We start from the raw sequence: 20,737 nt of genomic DNA, 5'->3' as shown, positions 1-20,737 counted from the left end.
AAATTTTCTTAAAGGGAATACTGTTCGCAAGTATTCATTTTTATCATAGCATCGATTTCAAAATTAAAAAAAAAGTATAAAAGCACTGTAGCTTACCAAACTGTTGTGTACAAATAGTATGCGCGTATCTTCTGCTTTTATTAATCTTCACATTCACAAAACGTAAAAATGGTGAAATATTTAAATTACCTTTGCTGTCACTGAGGTCATACATCTCATTCCCTGTTAGTACAAATTTCCTCCTCTAAGCAAGACATCCAGAAAAATCCGCTATACAAAGAAGAGTTCGGGATAAAATTATATGAATTCGAATTTAAATACTGTATAACTATGAAAATGTCTATCAGCTCAAAAATATTAATAGTTCGCACTTCGCAGTGCACATATTTTCAATATTTTGCGTTGGTTATTTTTCTGTCGCTCTTTTAATTGTCTAAAAGTGACTCGGCTGCATCATCAATACGCTAATGCAGTGGTTCCCAAACTTTTTAGAGTTGCGACGCACTATTTATTACCACAGCTAATGGCGACCCATTTAACTTTTTATGACATAACACAGAACACAGCAATGGCTAATCATCGCAAAACTACCGTGTTTCCTCGAAAATAAGACCCGGCCTGAAAATGAGACCTAATTTAAATTTTAAAAATGATTTTACTTAAACCCTACCCTTAAAATAAATTTAAAATGTGTGGGAGAGGAAAGGTTCAATGACCTGAGGTAAGGTGAAGATCACACCACTATTCAAGATTGTGTGATGTCACAATCACAATTATGATATTTGCAACTTGATTTTTGTATAGGAAATAGTGGTATATATTATATATACGCTCCGGGAAATACCATACAAATAAAATCAATGGATGTCGGTTTTTATATAATGTTTATTAAAAAATCTCGTGATTTTCAACAATGTGATTTTATATTTGATAAATGAACACGGAAGACCTCTTTCAAAACAAAAAATCATATTCTTTAAAAGGAAATAACTCTAAATCCTAACTAAATTTCGGGGAAACACGGTAAGAAGTTCTGTACATTGTACAAAACTGCTATGCGTAAAAAAACCACATGGTCATTCTTAGTGTAGAAAATTGTTCTTTTGAAATCGTGAAAAGGAAACTTTCACAAATTAGAATTTAAATTCGATTTAGTTTCTTTTTTTGAAGATTTACGTATTCGAGTCGCCACCGATCCTAATAACCAGTATAATTAATCAAAGCTTTCTACATCTTTTCACGACCCACTAAGATTTCTTTTGCGACCCACTGGTGGGTCGCGACCCATAGTTTGGGAACCGTTGCGCTAATGAAAACTTGTATCTTTAGCTCAAATTATATATTTGATATTGTAATGAACGTTTGCAAATATTGAAATATCGAATGGTAGGCTATAATTGCATAAAATCATTCGATTAACTGAGGCGTCGCATGTGTGCATGTCGGTTCAAAACTTCGAGGATTTATTCTGTGGGTAACTCTCCTCCGTGTCCTATAAACTTGAGAACATCTTCGTTAGCAATGGTTTCGTTGTTCCTATTCCGTCATTTTTTCTTTAGTGATTATCTGCTTCATTGGCTTGTGAAATGTGAAATACAGCATAATAAATTTTAACTTTCAGGCCATGCGTTGACTAAATAGGTTTTTGTGGAACGCAAAAAGTTAACCCGTCCATACCGTGCATATAAACCATTTCGAGACGACTTTTCTCAGAATGAAATTGAAAATAACGGTCAATAAATAAACCGAAGGGAAGGGTAATATTGAACATTTGTAACACTTTGTTATACAATTAAAGTAATAACTAACCGGTTTAACGTGTAGAATAAAAGGAATTTCAAATTTTATACGCAGAGAAACTGCGGTACTATCACCTTCACACAATCAATAATTTAAATTGTCGTAAAAAAGTATTGATTTAGATTAGATCAGGGTCGTCCAACCCGTGGCCCGCCGAAGGTTTCCGAGTGGCCCGCGCGGTATGATTCGAAACCAAATGTCTTTCACAAATCTGAGCCATTATTGAAACCTCTAATAAAAAAATTGTCGTTCAAACGCGCGAGAAGCACCACCTATCTATCGAAAGCATTTTTTATGTGCATTTGTGGTCGTTATTGCTACTTTTGCTAGTGTGACATGTTTGAATTTATTTTTATCGTCTGCCATGTATTTCAATCTGTTTTCCTGTTTTTTTTTCTGTGAAGCTTGAAGAAGCAGTTTTATGACCTCAATATTTGACAGCATTTATTTCTAGGAGCAGTTTTTTCATGGATGAACCATGTAAAATCCCCCATGAGATACTAATTTCTGACAGCCACGTGAAAAATCCGCTCCGCATTGCTACATCGTCCACTGCACCTACTATTGACAAACTTATTGGATAAACACAGTGCCATAATTCCCATTGAAAAATCTATGTGTGGTTGAAACTTTTGACTTTACTGTATCTTCGTATTTCCATTCTTTTTATGATGTAGGTGCTTTGTTTGTTTTTTCATTGATTTGTAGTCGGGTAGTGAAAACTAGAACATAACTACCATGTCAAATGGCCCGCGCAATGATTCGTAAACTGAATGTGGCCCTTCGTCCAAAAAGATTGAACTCTGGATTAGATAGTAACAGTATGAAAGAGGTTTTTAATTGGAAATTATTTTAATACCTTTGTAATTTTAATGTTATACTATATTTCCACAAGAGCAAACAAGAATACGTCAGATTTTTTTTATTTCTATTAATAATTATATAGTATTTTACGTAATTCTATTGAACACTTCCCTGTTTCTCCTAATTACCTCAGAATAGAATTCCCTTCCAAACTTCTAAGAGACCATGAGAAGATTTGCCATAACATTATAAACAATTTTCGATAAATTATATGTAGGCGAGACCGTGTTGTCACACATGAATTACATAGACCCAGTACATGATATCGCCTCAATCCCGGTATATATAAGTGCCACATGTGTAAAGTTCAAAACGCAAAATACCAACGAAGGATTGAGAAGAAGATGCAACAGCAAGTTTCTCATTGATGCGGACGTTTGTTTAAATATCTATGACCCACACAGTTTCTGCTCAAACATAAAAATATCATTTTTGACCCGTTGAATAAAAAAGGTTCGCTAACCTTTATTTATATCATACTGTATTCACGATATCTTTTGGTCTGTGAACTATTTTTTTTTTTTATTGCGGTACTTTGTTTTGATTTGTGCAGGCCTGATCTAAGCTGAGCAGCCCGTTTTTTACCAAACGAAAGCCAACAATGGAGAAGTTCATAGGCCCGTTTATGCAAATCATAACCAACTGTGTCACTCACAATCTAAAATCAGTAATATATACAAGCAATATTATTTTTCAAACTGGTGGCAGTAAATTTTATTTGATCTCATATACAACAAAAACATCGGTAGTATGAAAATTGCAGTAAGAAAGAGTGGCGATTCTGCTTGGTATGACATTCGGTTAGTCAGCATTTAGGAACGTGATTATGTTTGTTACCGTTTATGACAAGGCTTCCTGCAGCGACACGTTCTTGCGTATTTTGTTTGCCCTTTCAGCCAAGTTGAAAAAACATTTGCATGATGCGTTAATGAAATATGCAATTATGCATTCTCCTCTCGAATGATCGAGTTCGATAAGCGGCCAGGACGTACTGATTACGTAGTTATGCAAATGAGTATCAAATGACTTGCGTCGCGAAGATGTTGTTACGCACAGTCGAGACATAGCCTATTGCGTGGCAAAGTGCCTAAGATAACAAATACGGAATAGCTTGTGATCACGTTCTCAGCCGGAAGTAAGTCTCAAAGTTTCGATACAATTTTAACTCTGTTTATCTTGTCAACTTTGAGAAACGGAATGCGCAAAATGAATACTGTAATGTTTAAACAAACAAAAAATTTCTCACGAAAATGGCTGTGGTGCTCACCAATATTTATGCAGATATATATCAACAAAAAGTGAGTAGTTGCTTGATCATCAAATCAAATGCTGGGGCCAGAAACACACTACATATATATTCCACATATTTCGGTCTCACACGAAGATTTAGTAGGCAAACTTTATCCTTCAGATAATGAAGGTTCGAATGACAGTAGCGGAGAACATGGTCCGATCTGGTTCATATCTTGTACGTGATGCAACAAATTTATGGGGCTTGCGCTGACAATCAATTCCAAAAGCATGTGCCTTGAATGCGTAACATCGGGTTAATTAATTATATCACACGGATATTTAAATAATAATATGTCTGCGTAGCGTACTTGCGAATATAAATATTGTCTGTTGCATTTGCGTAAAGTAGGTAAAATGGTGCATAACTAAAACGAGACGAAGCAATACGTTGTTGTTAACTTCAAGTTGACGTAGCGACGCAATCTGCTACGGAATATTACACATATTTGCCGATAAAATTAGAATGGCCGGCCCAATGACCGATTTTCATGCGGTATAAAACTTATTAAATACTTATTGTCAGTGGTCCGTGATATATGGGAGCATAAAGTTGATTGCTTCTGACACGAGGATTTTCCTGTCGGATGATCAACGATCTCGGGCAAGCCGGAAAACTGGCGTACATGGTTCCAGCGATCAATCGTTCTCAGCTCGCCAACAACATTGAAGTAAAATGCCGAACACAAACACTACTAAGTACACAGCAGAATAGGAGTTTCCTGATTTATCAAAGCATAATAATCACATGGAAAAATGCTTGACTGCAGTTATTTACAAGACAATGAGATCTCGTCAAACTTCGAACGGATTCGGTATCAATAATGTAATCCAAACTGGAGTCGATTATCCAGGTAAAACACTCATTACTGATTATTGTTTGACTTTTCAAAGTACGTCAATACTCTTCATTTTATTTCATCTCGTGTACGAACTGGAAGAAGTATCAGAGGAATATGTCATCCTTCACATTGAGTCGTGCAGAAAGAAGAAAAGTGGAAGAAGTATCTTGTAAAGGTAAAATCCATGTCCTACTGTGAATTAAATTTTCAAATATGCAGTCAATGAAAGCGATGTTTATCCAATTTTAGATCTTGTAAAACTCGAACTAAAAACTATTATCTTCTTGCGAAGATGACAAATGAAGATCAAGAGCAATTAGGTAATTTATAATCTTTTTCTTTTTGATAAACCTGTTTCTCCATTGTTACTCTCCGACGGAATAGCATGCGATTGGCCTGATGAAAGAGGAATATGGTAAATAGTGCACTTTTCTATAAACTCAAAATTAAAATTAAACAAATGTACGCACTTTCCTGTCTGGGAGATTGAGGAAGATCATCCCAGAGTGATTTTAATGCAGAAAGGTGGAAACATGAAAGAAGTCTTTACTCGATGATGTCGAGGACTAGGAGATGTAAGTTGGCTTACGATATCGTTCATCAATATATACTTAGAGATTGAAAAACATATGAAAGATCTTGGACACGAATACATGTGAAAAAAACATCTCGGTTTCATTCTTACTTGTCCAAGTAATTTGGGCACAGGAGTTCACTTGAAGATTCCACTGTTTTCTCAACAACCGAAGTTCTCGAGATACTACGTTTCCAAAAGCGTGGTACAGGCGGCGTTGACACTGTAGCTGAAAGAGGTACTTTTGATATTTCGAATCCTGGTAGTCTCGGATTTTCTGAAGTGGAACTTGTACAAATGGTTGTGGATGGAGTCGGCTTTATGATCGAATGTGGAAAGAAGTTTGAACAAGGTCAAAGTATCGAAGAGGATATTCAGCAACTCAAACAGGAATAACCCCAATTGATATACAGTATATATATATATTTGTGTTCTGTCATTGTAAGAATTGATGCTATCTGCGTTTGTATATATTATAATAGAATTGAGTAATAAAAATAAAATTAGTTCACATTCACTACCTTTTATCATACGACATTATGACACATAATCTTCATCAATTGTGTAACCTTTCTTAATAATGGCCTTTGCACAGTAATAATAAGTTGCAAAATACACTAAATTTAAATATTTGCAGCGAATGTAATGAAAATACAGTTCCAGCTTCATATTTGGACAGTATAAGTTTATATGTAAATTTATAGCACCACCCCGATTTAAAAAACACCAAAGTCAATATAAAAATTGAATGTATTTACGCAATGACTAATTGCTTTGTAGGAAAATGTTAACAAACTATGCAAAATGAATTTTTGTCAAGATATTTTCCTTTTTTTAATATCGTGCTACAGTTTGAGTTTAAGACATGTATTGGGAGCAGGTGGCGGTATTATAACGTGTACAGAATTTATAGATTCGATCTCCTGCAAATGTTTGCGTCAGATTAAATTCACAAAAATTTTCAAACTGAACGTTCATCTAACCGTCTTCCACACAGGCATCTTACGGGCACGCAAAACACTGTAAACAATATTGAATGTGAATGAAAATTCTGGCAGGCAGATTATTTAGTTTTACTTAGCGCCGAGAGCGAATTACTTCGCGTGATTCAATAGCAATATATCTAATTATTTGCTTGAACCAGCAATAACATGGATTATTTTCCGTCTTTAGGTCAAATCAAAAATACTATGAATTTTATACGTCATAATATTTTATATAAGTCCTAATTCATATAATTCTTTAAAAAAGAGAGTTCCACAAAATTTATTTTAGTGGCAAACCATGGCCATCTATTCGCCGACGCCGATGTTTTACAGTTTAACCCATTTTCCCACCTATATTGTGAATTATTGTTTGCTCGACCTATGCTATTGTAGTAGTATTTTGATGCACGAACTGACATGTATTTCGGGCAAAGCTGCATTATATTTCAGAAAATTACGTTTTATTTATCAAATGTTACGTCTCAAACAATATTAGCGTGTTTCCAAATTAAGACAGATCATCTATATATGGAGCAAGTGTGACGAATAGTTAAGTTGTTAATACATGTATTTTTACGCGGATTCAACAATATGACATACAGGATTTCCCGAATAATAACAAGAACAAATGTTGTATAAAATTTTATACCGATGTTAGCTGTTCTAAAAGAAAATCTGTTGTTTGTACGGCAGGCAAATAGCCCTTTTTGCGTATAGCCATTCAACTAACAAACTGGAACTTACATTTAAATGTATTTTTTACTGTGTACAAAAAGCTAGCACCAATTTACAAATATAAATGAATTTTCTAATCCTTTTTGTTTAATATCTATCGTGACGTGAGCGACTATTAAACACATAGTTACTGTGTTTGCGGTATCAGTTTCTTAACAGAATTGACAATGATGTTGATTCTACGACAAGTGGAAACATCACATTTTTCAATACAGCTGCGGTCTGGTGTTGCATTTTTCCTAATGCTTTGTGAATCACACTGACGGAAATACCTAATAAAAGTGTACTGGTTAGCCGATGAAAGCCACAAATACCAATACGAGCGCATTGTATGTGGACCGTAAATGTTCGAGATCCACCTATTATTTGACCAGTTCGCAGTCTGATAACTTTTGTCATGTTCTGGAATTATCAATTCCAATTATAACTGCTTCGAGAAGAAGAATTCCCTGTTTTATACAGTTCATTGTCATTTCAAAAAAACGCTGATTTCTTACTGTTTTGTCTATTTGCAATTCCCCATCTGCAAAATTGTATTTCATTATTTGATCTCATAAAATGCCACTTAATTCTTATAATGCTAAAAGTGTATTTCACCCTATAGGTTAATTCGAGTCTATTAGTCATTTGGTCATCAAGTTGAAACAATTAGATAATAACCCCTCTCTCAACAAGGCTCCCAACAAACAGCTGACATACGCTGGGAATAGTTTTTACGTGATCTGGTTTATATCGTTCGGCGCTTAATGATTTAGTGGTGGAGGATAAAATGTGGGATTTTTATCTTACGATGCAAACAATAGTTATGTTCATGCGATATCGAATTAACTTTATGGTAATCCTGTGCATCATTAGTATTATATTCATCATTATAACGATAATGAATACGTAGCAAATTTTTATGAGTCTACCTAAATTCATACCTTCATGACGATACATACGCCTTCATAGAGTGCGAAAATAGAATATAACCAAATTTTTCGGGAGAATTTCGAAAAAAAAAGAATAATATTATATAGTGAATCTCTTTCTCGTCATAATAATTCTGATGCTATCTTATAAGAATTCATTACACATCGTGACGTATTGGATTGAAAAATTACATCAACTCTGAATATTGAGAATTCCCACCGGCAATAATATTTTCCTAAATGTTGGAGGCAGGAATACCGTGAAATATGTCATCATTACAAATATTATAAGTTATTTTAATCGTTATTAAAGTTTGTCATTGCGACACTCGCAATCTTGTACCAAACGTGTATATTCTACTCATTTCTTGTCTGAGCTTTTAAGGTAAAAAATTCACAAAATCAAGCTAAAATGAGTAACTTGTTCTGGTATTCCCCAAGGTATATTAATGGCTGGACTCAGAAATGGTTGAAATTTGATTTACAAAAATGCATCATACTGTTGTAACACTTGTGAAAATCAGGTCAAGCTAACTCCGTCACGAAGAACCGGTAAAGTGTTTTTGTTGTTATCTGAAACAGGTCACGGTCTGGGATTAACGAAAGTAAACTTTGGACGTACAATCAAAGAACTTGAACTTAATTGAACTTGCTGTATTATCCGACTATTCAAACATGAGTTTAGAAGTCAGTAAGATACATTTTTCTTGTATTTAAAATAATTTATAAAATATTACCATCAACCAAAAATAATGAAACGTAAGTCCTTTGCTTATACCGATTCTGTATATATCAGCATGGCAAATTTCAGTAATATCGAGTGGCGACGTGCATTTGTTCACCAAATACTAATATATATACTAACGTACAAGCTAAAACGTCTTATCGAAAACCAAATGACGATCAAATAAAACAATCATGGCACAATCACTAAATGAGATCAAGCATGTATTATTGTAGGATTGAAGAGGTTGGTGATACTAATATATATTATGCACAACACAACGAACCCAGAATGCAGGATGAGATAACCCTATTTTCAAGGCTGTTTCGCAGACGTCGACTTTCCGCAGACGAATAATGCTTGTATGTTTCATGTGTCTGTCTAAATATCAGGACAATCTTGGAATCGTGGAAGTATGCGGTCCTGCAATGAGACGTCTTTCAGGGCCGTCTGCGGTCAAATTTAGCTAGTGAGACATTATTTGTCACTTAAAAATTTTTGTCCTTGCTATAAAAATAAAGAAATATGTCTCGTTGCAATAAAAACGAACTTGAAATTGCCATTTAAAGTTTGGAAGCATCTGAAGTTATTTGTGTACGGCGACAGTGGGAGAAATTGCCTATGTAAAACTATCTCTTTTTTTGTCATCATATTCGTATTTCCCAATATTCCTTTTATTGCATTGGTCTGCTTAAATTCTACAAACATGAACAGATTATGCAGACAGACATAAGTTGATTTATGCAAATTGGAACTGCCGGTTTATGAGGCATAGCAATAGGTTATCTGAGCAGCAATGCGGGCAAGTGTGACGGAGGCGGTCACGCCTGTCGGAATAAATAAATATATATATATATAGTATAATACATAGTAATATTTCTGTTTGCTCACTGTCTAGTAAAACCCAGAACTTAGAATTTGCGCCTTTTCATCAATTCAATGTTTCTCACTGCTCTATTTTGTCTATACTCTATACCTGGGGGCTTCACCTATGATTCACGCAGCGATCGCTGTATTCTGAAAAGACGATATGTCTTGAAACAAGCCTGTCGGAGCTCAATAACACGTAACAAATACAAGTTTATAGCTGTCAAGATTTAAAGACGAACATACTGAGTGAGATGATTGAGCGACGAATAATTTTACAAGCTATATATCACTTTGCCTCTTCATCACCATAACGATTTTGTCTACTCTGGAGTGCTATATATTTTGTTCTCAATAGTAGTAATAACGTCAGAACAAATATTTTGATGGTAATTTTGATAAATGCAATCCAAGAATTGTTAGTACTCGTTCATTTTTATGTGCGAATTTATTATCGATCAGTTAACCGCATTGTATTGCGAAGATTTTATGGATGTCAGTCGAAAATATGTTGGCCATCCCTACTCTATACTGGAGTAACCTCCATTTACAATAAACTGTTATTTCGATTTTTATTCATTATTTAATTTGTGCCTATCGTGTTGAAAAATACATGTCGGGTTTGAAAAATTTGTAAGAATTAGTTCATTCATTTTAATGTTGCAAACATTCCAAACTTCCGACGTATAATATATTGAATTTGCATTGAAAATTATTGCCGTATGTGTCCGCAACTTTACATGGTATAGGTAAAGTTATTTAAAATATAAATTTCTGAATAGTGAATCGGAATATGGGTTTTCGAACCCACTCGTCAAACATTTGAATTATTTGACATTTACTTTGCTGAACTTCCATAAAATACGAAAACCTTTGGCGTAGGCGTAAAAACGAAGGAATGTAGCGTATGTCAATCTTGTTTATTACTATTTATTCTCTGCTGTTTTGATTAAAATTGTAACTGTCAAGTTATATTGACAAAAACTTTCCTAATCCGATCAATCGTGGAAAAGTTTTGTGCAAACATATTCGGTTTCTATTTTAAATGTTTAAAGCAATTGCACCTGTATAAAACTACATTATGCACGCGATTGGAAATCTGAAACATACTTCAAATTTTTCTTTTCTTCTTGGTTTTATGGAAATTTTATCGACAACTATACCTCAGTAATACAGCACAAATACGCTTTCTTCCGTAACTTTCATAAAAAAAAAACAATATCAAAGGGAAAAACAAATGTTTAGTGAATGATAAATTGAGACATTATTTATTTTGTAGAAACTGTGAAAATATTTTTTAATCATTTCTGATCAATTGGCACAATTTTGTAACGATGAAATCACGTTTAAATTTGAGCTTATTTTGTGATTGCTGCATCATTAAAGCACTGAACTATCAGTAAAATACTACTTGACCCACACTACTTCCTAATTAACTGTCGTGTGATTTAAGTTTACATTTGAGACATCAGTTACTATTGGCCAATGCGAATTTACTTGTGGAAGTGTCTTTGATCCTATGTATATATTATATACAGTACAATGGTAATGTGTTTCTATTGTCAATTACCCACATAAACGAACCCTTAACGCCTACATAAATGAATGATTCACATTTGGTTTTCTAACCTTGTTCCGAACTGCAATTTCCTTTTGATAAATAACTTTCATTTTGGATTGTGTGGTGGGTGGGCTGTAACACAATATTGAAACTTATCATTTAAGCTTTATTTTTCAATAAGGGTTTAGTAGGATTAAACTAATATTAGGCAATCGTAGAGACGCTCTACATGACAGCGTTTAATTATAAACGAATAAATATAAATAAATGAATTTATAATTATTAATTAAGAAAGTACGACACATATTTTTCACGCTTTTCAGTACTTTAATGTAGATTTTAGGTGATAACGGAGATATGACTATATACAGTACCCTCGCATATTAGTTACGGATATGCAGAAAATTTTGTTGCATTGAAAAACAATTTTTATTCCGAAGTTGTTCTCGTCGGGCGTACATAAATTATTTTGGATCATAATAATTAACAAAAATACTCAAATGTGGCAATCAATATCCAATACAATTTTTGATTCGAAATCTGTAATACTTATTTCAAATTTGTTTTTTCACCTATTTTCTAAACCATTTGAGCCAGTTCAAACCAGTCATAATACAAGACTGGACTGAGAGTTTGATTAATTAATTTAATTTCGTGCATCACCCGGGGATATGTGTTGTGTACAAACACTCGTGCCCTCGCCAACGCCTGCATGCGTGACAGCAAGATGTAAACTCATGACAGCATTTATAAAAAAAATTTGAACTTTACTCTCATAACTTTAAATTTAAAGCAAAAGCGGAGAAAACAGTTATTACTAGTTTTTAAAATGCGAAAGGTCATTCCTATGGAGCTAATTCTTTCCTTGCATCTTTGCCAAACGTACGTTTTTGATGTCACGATTCTGACGTACATTCTACATTTGACGTAAATTATTACCTTTCTACGACCAGATTAAACGTTAGTTTGGAAATAATCGTGTGCCCAACCGCGATCGCCGGTCAAGTAGATCTTAGTATTTTTTCAGGGAAAATTACGCAAATTGAAATAAAAAGGTATAGATGGTGACTAACAGTAAAACAATTCAAATAAGTTGACAGTACGAAACATATGTGAATTTGAATGTAGAATACAACTTTCTCCCCCTTAACATTAGTTACACGGTGGATTTTGTCCTTTTGTAAAAAATATTTCGAAATCGAAAGTTGAATTACAATATTGTTTCATGACCTTTACGTATGACTAGTTTATTTGAGGGGAATATTTGACAAAAAGGGAAATTTAACCAATAACGGGAATTTATTGAATCAACGTGCTTTTGGGTAAAAATAATCGTTAAATAACGAGCTTTCTTTGTTATATTTAAAATCGGGACGACAGTACGCCATCTTTAGCAATCGCTGGTAAGATAGTTTGTTCCTTGGCCTAAATTGTTGATATTTGATTTTGGTATCGGGATGTAGAGATATAGCGGTGATGCAAATTCAGCGTAACGATTTGAATATTTTGTGCTGTCAATGAATTTAGTGATGCACTTGCAAATGGCTTCCGGGTCCTACTAACGTAAAATAATACAGAATCGTCTTCGATTAAGATACTAGAAAGCACGCTTCACTCGCTTTGCAACTGTCTATCAGTCACTGTTGACCTATTTTCCCCTAGTAATGAGAAAGGGTATTTACCGCAGCGCATTGCTTGGAGGTTAGGAGTAACTATCGATTGTATTTTCGATTTTGGCGCCAAATGACGCATTGATTCAACACTTATTGTGTAATAGTATTGAAGAGTAATTTAAACAAATAATATTTTTTCTTACGTTTCATTCTTTTCCGCCAACGCCATAAGGACACAATCGTATAAATAGTAGTCAGCATTATACTACAACGTCACTTGTTACAAGTATCGATCTCACTTGGTTTCACATTCAACTGCACCCTGGTCGACCAACTTTTATACTTGACTTAGAAGGACTTATTTTAATACGGAAAAGTGCATTCAATTTGTCTGCAAAGCAGTTGATACAAATTAAATTGCAGGTGAGTTATTTCACGTATTATGCTTAAATTTTTTTTGGGAAAAAAATATTTTTTAGCATGACGGGCAAAAATGTTGTTAACTTTTTTGCCGTACCCAGGGTTAGAAATGTTCAAATTATCTCCTTAACAAATGATGCAATTAGCAAATTCCTGGCAGATGATGCAATTAGCAAATTCTTGGCAAAATTGTGCTATTGTGTGGCAGTCAAATCCCAAAACCAAATCTGCTATTTAATATGGCCCCATTACCCTTTACGAAGAAGATCATTCAAATCGGGACTGGGCATATTAACTTCATTTGCTCGTCAATATTGAATACGTGTTCTAAAGGTTCTCTAACGTAAGGTGTTGAAAACATCAGCTCAATTAAATCCAATTTCTTCAGTTCGTACCAAGTTGGAAAGGTATTTAAAAATCAATAGAGAGCCACCATGTTGTGACTACTTCGAACTAAAACACTTTTAAAACTAATCCATGAGCGGTTTAGAACTAGAGTAGAAAATTCTTTGATGAGTGTAATGCAATCGGAAAGCATGTGTTTCCCAGACGTAGTAGGTTAATTTTTGAGTCGTTTTCTGTGAGGAATATACTAAAGACATGACAGGACTTACTTAGCGAATTATTCGCACCAGATACCTGCATGTTGAAACGATATATCTCTACATCTATATCACGAATGCCGACAGTAAATATTGATTATTCGAACATGCAATATCAAGTAGCATGAATCAATGCCACCAAGCAATCGTGCCAAGTTGCAGCATTTACTCCAATGCATTATCGTCGAACGAACGGTATTATGAGGCATGGTAATCATACTAGAGTAACTAGACCGACAACAGAATAATAATAAACTCTGACCCAAACTAAATGTTTATAATTTTAATCAATTAAACGCTGATATCATTTTTGACCCGAAACTTTGTGGATAATGACTAAAACATATAAAAAATAAGCACCTGGTGCATTTTTATTTTTGAAGTTATTATACTGACTCATTCTTGCCTAAAATAAATTGTTGAAATTTTGGTTTGGGAACTGAAAACTACTCAAATGGAAAATACAGTCGGCCCACGCAACTATGATTTATGATATTTCAATTTTTTCAGACAAAATTGTTTATTGTCAGAACGATGAAATGTCTGATTTCACTATGAAATCAGATAATATATTAAGGTTGTCTCAGGACACGTGGCGATGAATAAAATTTAAAATGAACATAATAAATAAATATACGTGAGATAAAAGCAATGTTTAGCTCAAAACTATGCATTTACACATTATAATCGTAATGTTTATTTAGATAATCACGCAATTTATTTTTAATAGAATCGTCCCGCGGGCAAATATACATTGATAATATTAACCAATTATTTCAAAATATTTTGAAATCTGACTTGTTTTTGCATTGTTGGTTAGAATGTAAGACAATGCCTTGTAGCTGTGCTACAGAAAGAGAATGTGCACTATTTCTTTTTGTACTGTGCATATGTGTGCCACGGGACACGTGCTAGTGCCATGATACAAAATGGCGCTGATCACGATGTCAAAAATCATTTTCGGCCCGCCGAAGGGGCTCATTTTGCAAATTTCAGGATTATTTCAATTTTGCAATGCTTCAAACTCAAATAAAAAATAGTTCCGCATGAAACGTTTGAAATTCTGAAAAACTAGCTCTTGTCTCCCACCTTTCATTTCATTCAAAACTTTTTATTTGTCATGCAAGAACCACAGATAGAGCGAGCATAATATGTGGGGCACCATTGCCTTCTGTAGATTGTTTCCATTAATAAATTCTTGTTTTGTAATTGTTTCTATGAATATTGCTGTTTTGTTTCCGGCACATTGTTCTTCCGAAATACGCTGGTACCGTTTAATAAGAAAATCAACATCATATTAACGATATATCCATTTTATAACACACATTGAAATTTATGGCATAGCGTGATTTATAGTTGGTTAGCCAGTTCATTTTAGAGACTAAACGAGGTCCCAACCCGAAGACATCACAAACCTGTAAATTTATTTGAAGCCATGGATTCTGCAATAACATTATAATGTCTTTTTGCAAAAAATCCCAATAGATGAAAAATTACATTGAAAACATCGGAAACCAATAAACTCCGATATTAATATTTTTCATTTTTTGTCAATAAAAATAACAATAAACACAAAGACAAACTACGTTTATAACGTTCGTGCTGGAATTTCTGTCTTCAAATTCCACCGTGTCGATGCATTCAATGGCTAGTCGTTTGCGGTAAATCACATATTTATATCTGAAAAAAATCGGCTAATTACTCGCATTGAACATCTTTCAAACGATCATCTCAAATGGTGATTATTGTCAAGTTGGGAGGTAAAATTATGATAATTGCTGCATAGCATTTTTATCAACTGTGATATAGATATTGCTTAAGTTTTATTTTCAATGATATATAGATTTAAACATAGACACCAAATTTATGCGGTAATGCGGACTCTAGGAAAAAATAGAATGACTTCGGGCTATTTTTGAACCTTCGTATATATATATATTGGCTCATATTTAGTTTGTGGCATTTTCGGTTTTACACGCAGTGTTATAGACCGCAATTGTTGTCTGCGCAGTCATTACGGAAGTAATATTTACTGTTATGTAATATGTATTGTCGCCGATGAAGCAAATGCCGATTGGATGTAAATTTTAGGGTGTTACGAGTATTTAAAATTTCTTTTGAAATCCAGACCACAAAGATTTGAATATGTGTTAAATATGTAGTAAAAATTATGTTACTACCAGGGAGTTCAGTTACACAGGAAATTGTGCAACAGTAATACTGTTGTCGCAACTAATTTACCGACGTGATGACAGAAATTCCAATACTTTGAATTGCAGTGTCTGCAATCTCCGTCCGCTGTATTAAGTAAGACTAACTTTTTTCTCGCGTGCGTTTTATTTAAAAGTAAGTTGGGTAAAGGGTATACGAGAGAAAGTAGATTATAATAGATACAGTGTGGTATGATAAGGAAGATCAGTCATCGTTTCACGTTTATACTCTTAGCGCAATTGAATGAGTTCGTAAGAATTATGGTTCTTAACACGTGTTTGTGGAATATACACATCATTGTGGTTGAATATACTTTTCCAGATTGGATATTTTTGTAAGGGTAATTTTGAAAATCTGTACGTATGATAAGGTACGTAGGACAGATAACATCGGCCGCAGAAAACTGTGCATTCAGATTTCTTGCAATAATAGGCATGAGCAGATTATGAGAAATATTATTACAATTGATCACTAATACATTACAGTTATTTGTATACATACGAGACTTATTTTTTAGTATGACTAAACGAAAGAACGATAAATAACGGAAGGGTATGTGCAATTAGTGGATAAGTTCTAAAAATAAAAATGACTTTTTTGAATTATTGACGAACTTGCATAATAATTCTACTCAAAAAGTGTCATAAATGTAAAGGTATTCACGATGACATGTATAAATGTCGACGCTGTTGCATATAAAGTTTTTTTGATTATAACATACGAACTTGCCAAATGGAAATTCGGTTCTCATGACTTTGAAAAATCTAATATTTGTCTTAGTGAGGCAAATGTACTATTTTGGGATGAGGTATTGTAATGAGGTACCCCTGTCATTTATATAGTTTTTCATGCCGTGTTATGTTGTTTATGCATTAGCTAGCATCAATTTATTTCTACTGTGTTTGTACACCTCCACTCAGAAAATTCATTTGTACTAGCATCTACTTTTAGTCTGGTGCAGATATGTTCCGAGTGACTAGAATCTTCCCGCTTCGACATTTACTACACAATTTATTACATTACGCCTTTGGCTATGTGATTGACGTGCTCTCTTATGAACATGTCACATGGCAAAAAACGATGCGTGTGAACCATGCGGTTTTGCAACGGTAGATTGAAATTTTATTTATTATATTTAGGCATGCAAGATTTCTTTCATTCTGCAATAATTATCACTGTGATTGTCTATCACTGTTGTTTTCTTCAAATTTGTGAGGCATCCTGTCATCAGTCAAGATCACGAAAACTTACATCTTCCAAAATGAGAGATGTTGATAGATTTTTTGACGAGTTGAGCACATATAAGGTAAGTAACATTTATTTTGGTAATAGGTAAGAAAAATTGTGAATTTCGTTGTATTTCAAAACATAAACGAATATTTTTTTAATAATATACATCAGGAATAAATAGTAAGAATGCATAATTTTGTCAATTTTCAGCAGAATTCCAGAACTAAAATTATATTTTGGCAAGAGAAATTTGGCATTGCACTTCGAAAAATGCTACAATTTCGGCCATCGTAGAAGAGTTTCTATCCTACAATATCAATTTACCGGACAAATTTGGGTTTAAACCCCAAATCAATGAATTATAAAACAGTATTTTTCTTTTGTTACAGGACACTCACCCAGCGACTTTCCGCATATGTGATAACATTACGGTAATTATATATATAATAAGTTTTCCTAATTCAATAGATTTCCTGCATCGTATAGAAAACACCATAAACTAACGATGACGATTTGATTCTATATAAATTACGACGGCAATAATAATTATTACAAAATAAGAAAACGATAACTTATGTTATGTTTGGGTTTTAATAATGTAACTGCCTTCCCAGAAAGTAACCAATTTTTTTGTTCGTAATTTATCGCCGATCTTGTCACCTTTGTCTACTTAGTATGTAAAGAACTTCAACATTCGAAACAGAACAGCCCTTTATACTTTGCGCATTTGTGTATGTAGTTCCGTATCGTGACGTTGATACTAACAGCAACCCAGCAATAACCAACTTATTTAATGTTAAGTGCCGAAATAATATTATTGCTATATGCGACCTCCTAATTGTATAACAACAACAACGACAAAAATAGCCTAATCACTTGGATGTAATTCACGATAGATTAAGCTATATCATCCCACCGAATTTCAACTACATTTGAAATTTGAACAAAAAACACGTGAAACACATACATTTTTTTTTGGAGGGAATTATTATTTATTTGATTTTACAGGTTCCTATAAAATTATCACCGAATTCCAGAGAAAGCGTGTTTTTGAATATGCTGGAAATAGGTATGTTAAAACATTAGATCATTTCGTGAAGAGAGATTTTTCTGTCTGAATAAATAACGATTATCTTTTCTTTCAATTCGTATAGGTAACTCAATTTTAATACGACTCAGAGGATTTGTTAGATGCATCATAACTGAAGATCGACGACAACGAGATATTTATTTAAACAAACTTAAACGTATTACAATATCCTTTGAAGAGGAAAAGAGGGACGCGCAGGTATGTAATCATGAATTGACGAAAAATTTCATGTGATTTTTGGTTGTAATAGTCCTCAGTCATTGCAATACGAACCCACGCGCAAAAATATGAGGTGAAATTAACAAACAATTGTTAAGGTAGATAGCGTCACGTGGAGACTACTAGACTGGAGCGTGAAATGTCATTTTTTCTTATTGAAATTCCAATATAAATTTCAGAATTCGTTGATAAAGTTATTTTTATTAGCTTCGATTCGTGTGAAGGAATGCTGTGTCTTAAATAGTAGGTTCTCGTCGCCGTATCTATAGGAAAATGAAATAATCATAAATATTGGGTATTCGAACGTCTATACCTTTTTACAATAACGGGTAGCGTATTGAAGGCACAATTTGTTCTGTATCCGCATAAAATGTTACCTTTTGAAATATAAAATTTTGGAAATAGCGAAATTTATTTCGACTATTTTTTTGTCTGCTTGTAAGTCATTTGTGACTATGTATTACGCAAATGGAAATAAATGACTAGCGTCGCGAAGATGTTGTTTCGCACAGTCGAGACATATTGCGAGGCAAAGTGCGTATGATAACAATTACGGAACAGCTTTTGATCACGTTTTCAGCCGGAAGTAAGTCGCCTAGTGAAGATAAACTTGAATTAGTGACGACTATAACTTGAGTTAGGTTGGCACCACTTCGCTCGTGCCCTTACCGTATGTACCAGCCTACATCATATGATCCAAGATTTTATTCAAATGAGCGTCGGCAATCTTTATCCTTCACGGAACAAAGTTTGAACGAGAGTAGCTATCCTGCCAGTTCACGCAACATGAGAACGTGTTCTGTTATCAGTCAATAGAGCACGACCTGGTTCTTATCTTGCACGTGCTGCAACAAATTTATGGGGCTTGTTTTGGGTATTGATTTCAAAGCCATAGGTCTCGAATGCGCAGTATGGGGTTAATTAACTAAATTACATACCCATTTGAATAATAAAATGTCGACTTTACATGTTTGCGAATATCGATACGCTCTGTTGCAATTGCGTAATTTACGGTATGTAAAATACGTTGTTGGCAACGTCACGTTGACGTAGCGACGCAGTCAAAGCTACGAAACACTACACATATTTGACTATATAATTTGGATGGCTTATCGCAAAATTGTTGCGAAAGTGTCCATATGCAGTTATTCAAATTCTCCAGATATACTGTCGATTGCACATTAGGTTATTTCGATTGGAAATCAAAGTTTTTTGGTATTCAACAGTTGTTCATTAAATTGTTTATACGCACTTTGATTAGTCAATTTGCTGAGACGAATATTTATGCATTCGTCTGTCATGCAAGCGTGTTACCAAAAAGTTTAGTAAGACTTTAAAGCTTCGAAAAGATTACACTCGTTTCAAATCCTTTTACATTTGTATAATTAAACGAATAATCAAGCGTTTTTTTCAGGTCTGCGTTTCACGGTCAACAAGCGTCCCTTCAACGCCGAAGTCGTTTTGTTTAGCTTGCGCTAAAAGCTTTTTGGACAGTATTTATGTAGCGAAGAATCTAAAACGGAATCCAGACTGGGCTCAAGAATACGAAAAGTCATTGGAACATTTACTGGATTGTGATAAACAGCATTGTACCAGTACACATATTGGGTAGTTTCTCTTGATATCAAATCTGCTGTGAAATGGCAGCCCATAATATGCTCTCTACAAGGAAAACCATTCAGATGGCCGATTCCGATAACCATATAGTCTTCTCTACACCAAACTGTTCCTGCGGAGAGGTCTGAATCTACAGTTTAAGGACTTTTGATCGTATACGATGGAAAATCATTTTTTGTTTTTGAAATCATAAAAGATAAACTTCTCCAGTGTTATTTTTTATATTACATTCCCATTTATATTGACTACATGTCTTTGTTTGCATTAGGAGCATCCAGCTTAGTTTAAATTTAGTGAAATGCAATTTAGCTATTGCATCGGTATCATAAAGCATTGATTTCTAGACCCACCCCAGAAGCCTACAATCTTTTTAAGGAACTTTGCGTTCACTTGACTAGTGTGAGTGCAGTTTAACTTCTGCAAGAGAGATACTATCCGAATAATTTACCGACAATTCCAATTGCCGAAATGAACTAGTGCGTAGGACACACACACTACTGATGTAACGCGGTTAGTCATTTGATATTAGTGTTCATAAATTTGAGCATTGCTCATTTGTTTCTCGTTGACTTGACGTGTTG

At 34.1% G+C, this 20,737-nt stretch overlaps 1 protein-coding gene and 1 pseudogene across 3 annotated transcripts; both read left to right on the top strand.

Annotated features, from left to right (window-relative positions):
* Window positions 1-4,302: 4,302 nt before the first annotated feature.
* On the top strand, window positions 4,303-6,938 carry LOC120325416 (creatine kinase B-type-like; annotated as a pseudogene).
* A 5,793-nt stretch (window positions 6,939-12,731) lies between these two features.
* LOC120344406 (uncharacterized) lies at window positions 12,732-20,401 on the top strand. 3 transcript variants are annotated; one of them, XM_039413624.2, is made up of 6 exons: window positions 12,732-13,190; window positions 17,140-17,306; window positions 17,620-17,661; window positions 18,239-18,299; window positions 18,385-18,518; window positions 19,954-20,401. In XM_039413624.2, exons 2-6 carry the CDS (start codon window positions 17,142-17,144, stop codon window positions 20,149-20,151), a joined length of 600 nt encoding a protein of 199 aa, XP_039269558.2. In that variant the 5' UTR covers window positions 12,732-13,190; window positions 17,140-17,141; the 3' UTR covers window positions 20,152-20,401. The 3 variants fall into 3 exon arrangements, with proteins under 3 accessions (XP_039269558.2, XP_039269567.2, XP_039269574.2); XM_039413633.2 differs by lacking the exon at window positions 12,732-13,190 and adding an exon at window positions 15,831-16,370; XM_039413640.2 differs by lacking the exon at window positions 12,732-13,190 and adding an exon at window positions 16,420-16,552.
* The last annotated feature ends 336 nt before the right edge of the window (window positions 20,402-20,737 follow it).

The sequence above is a fragment of the Styela clava genome, chromosome 1, assembly GCF_964204865.1.
Source record: "Styela clava chromosome 1, kaStyClav1.hap1.2, whole genome shotgun sequence".
Lineage (NCBI taxonomy): Eukaryota > Metazoa > Chordata > Ascidiacea > Stolidobranchia > Styelidae > Styela > Styela clava.
This window is presented reverse-complemented; position numbering and strand designations above follow the sequence as displayed.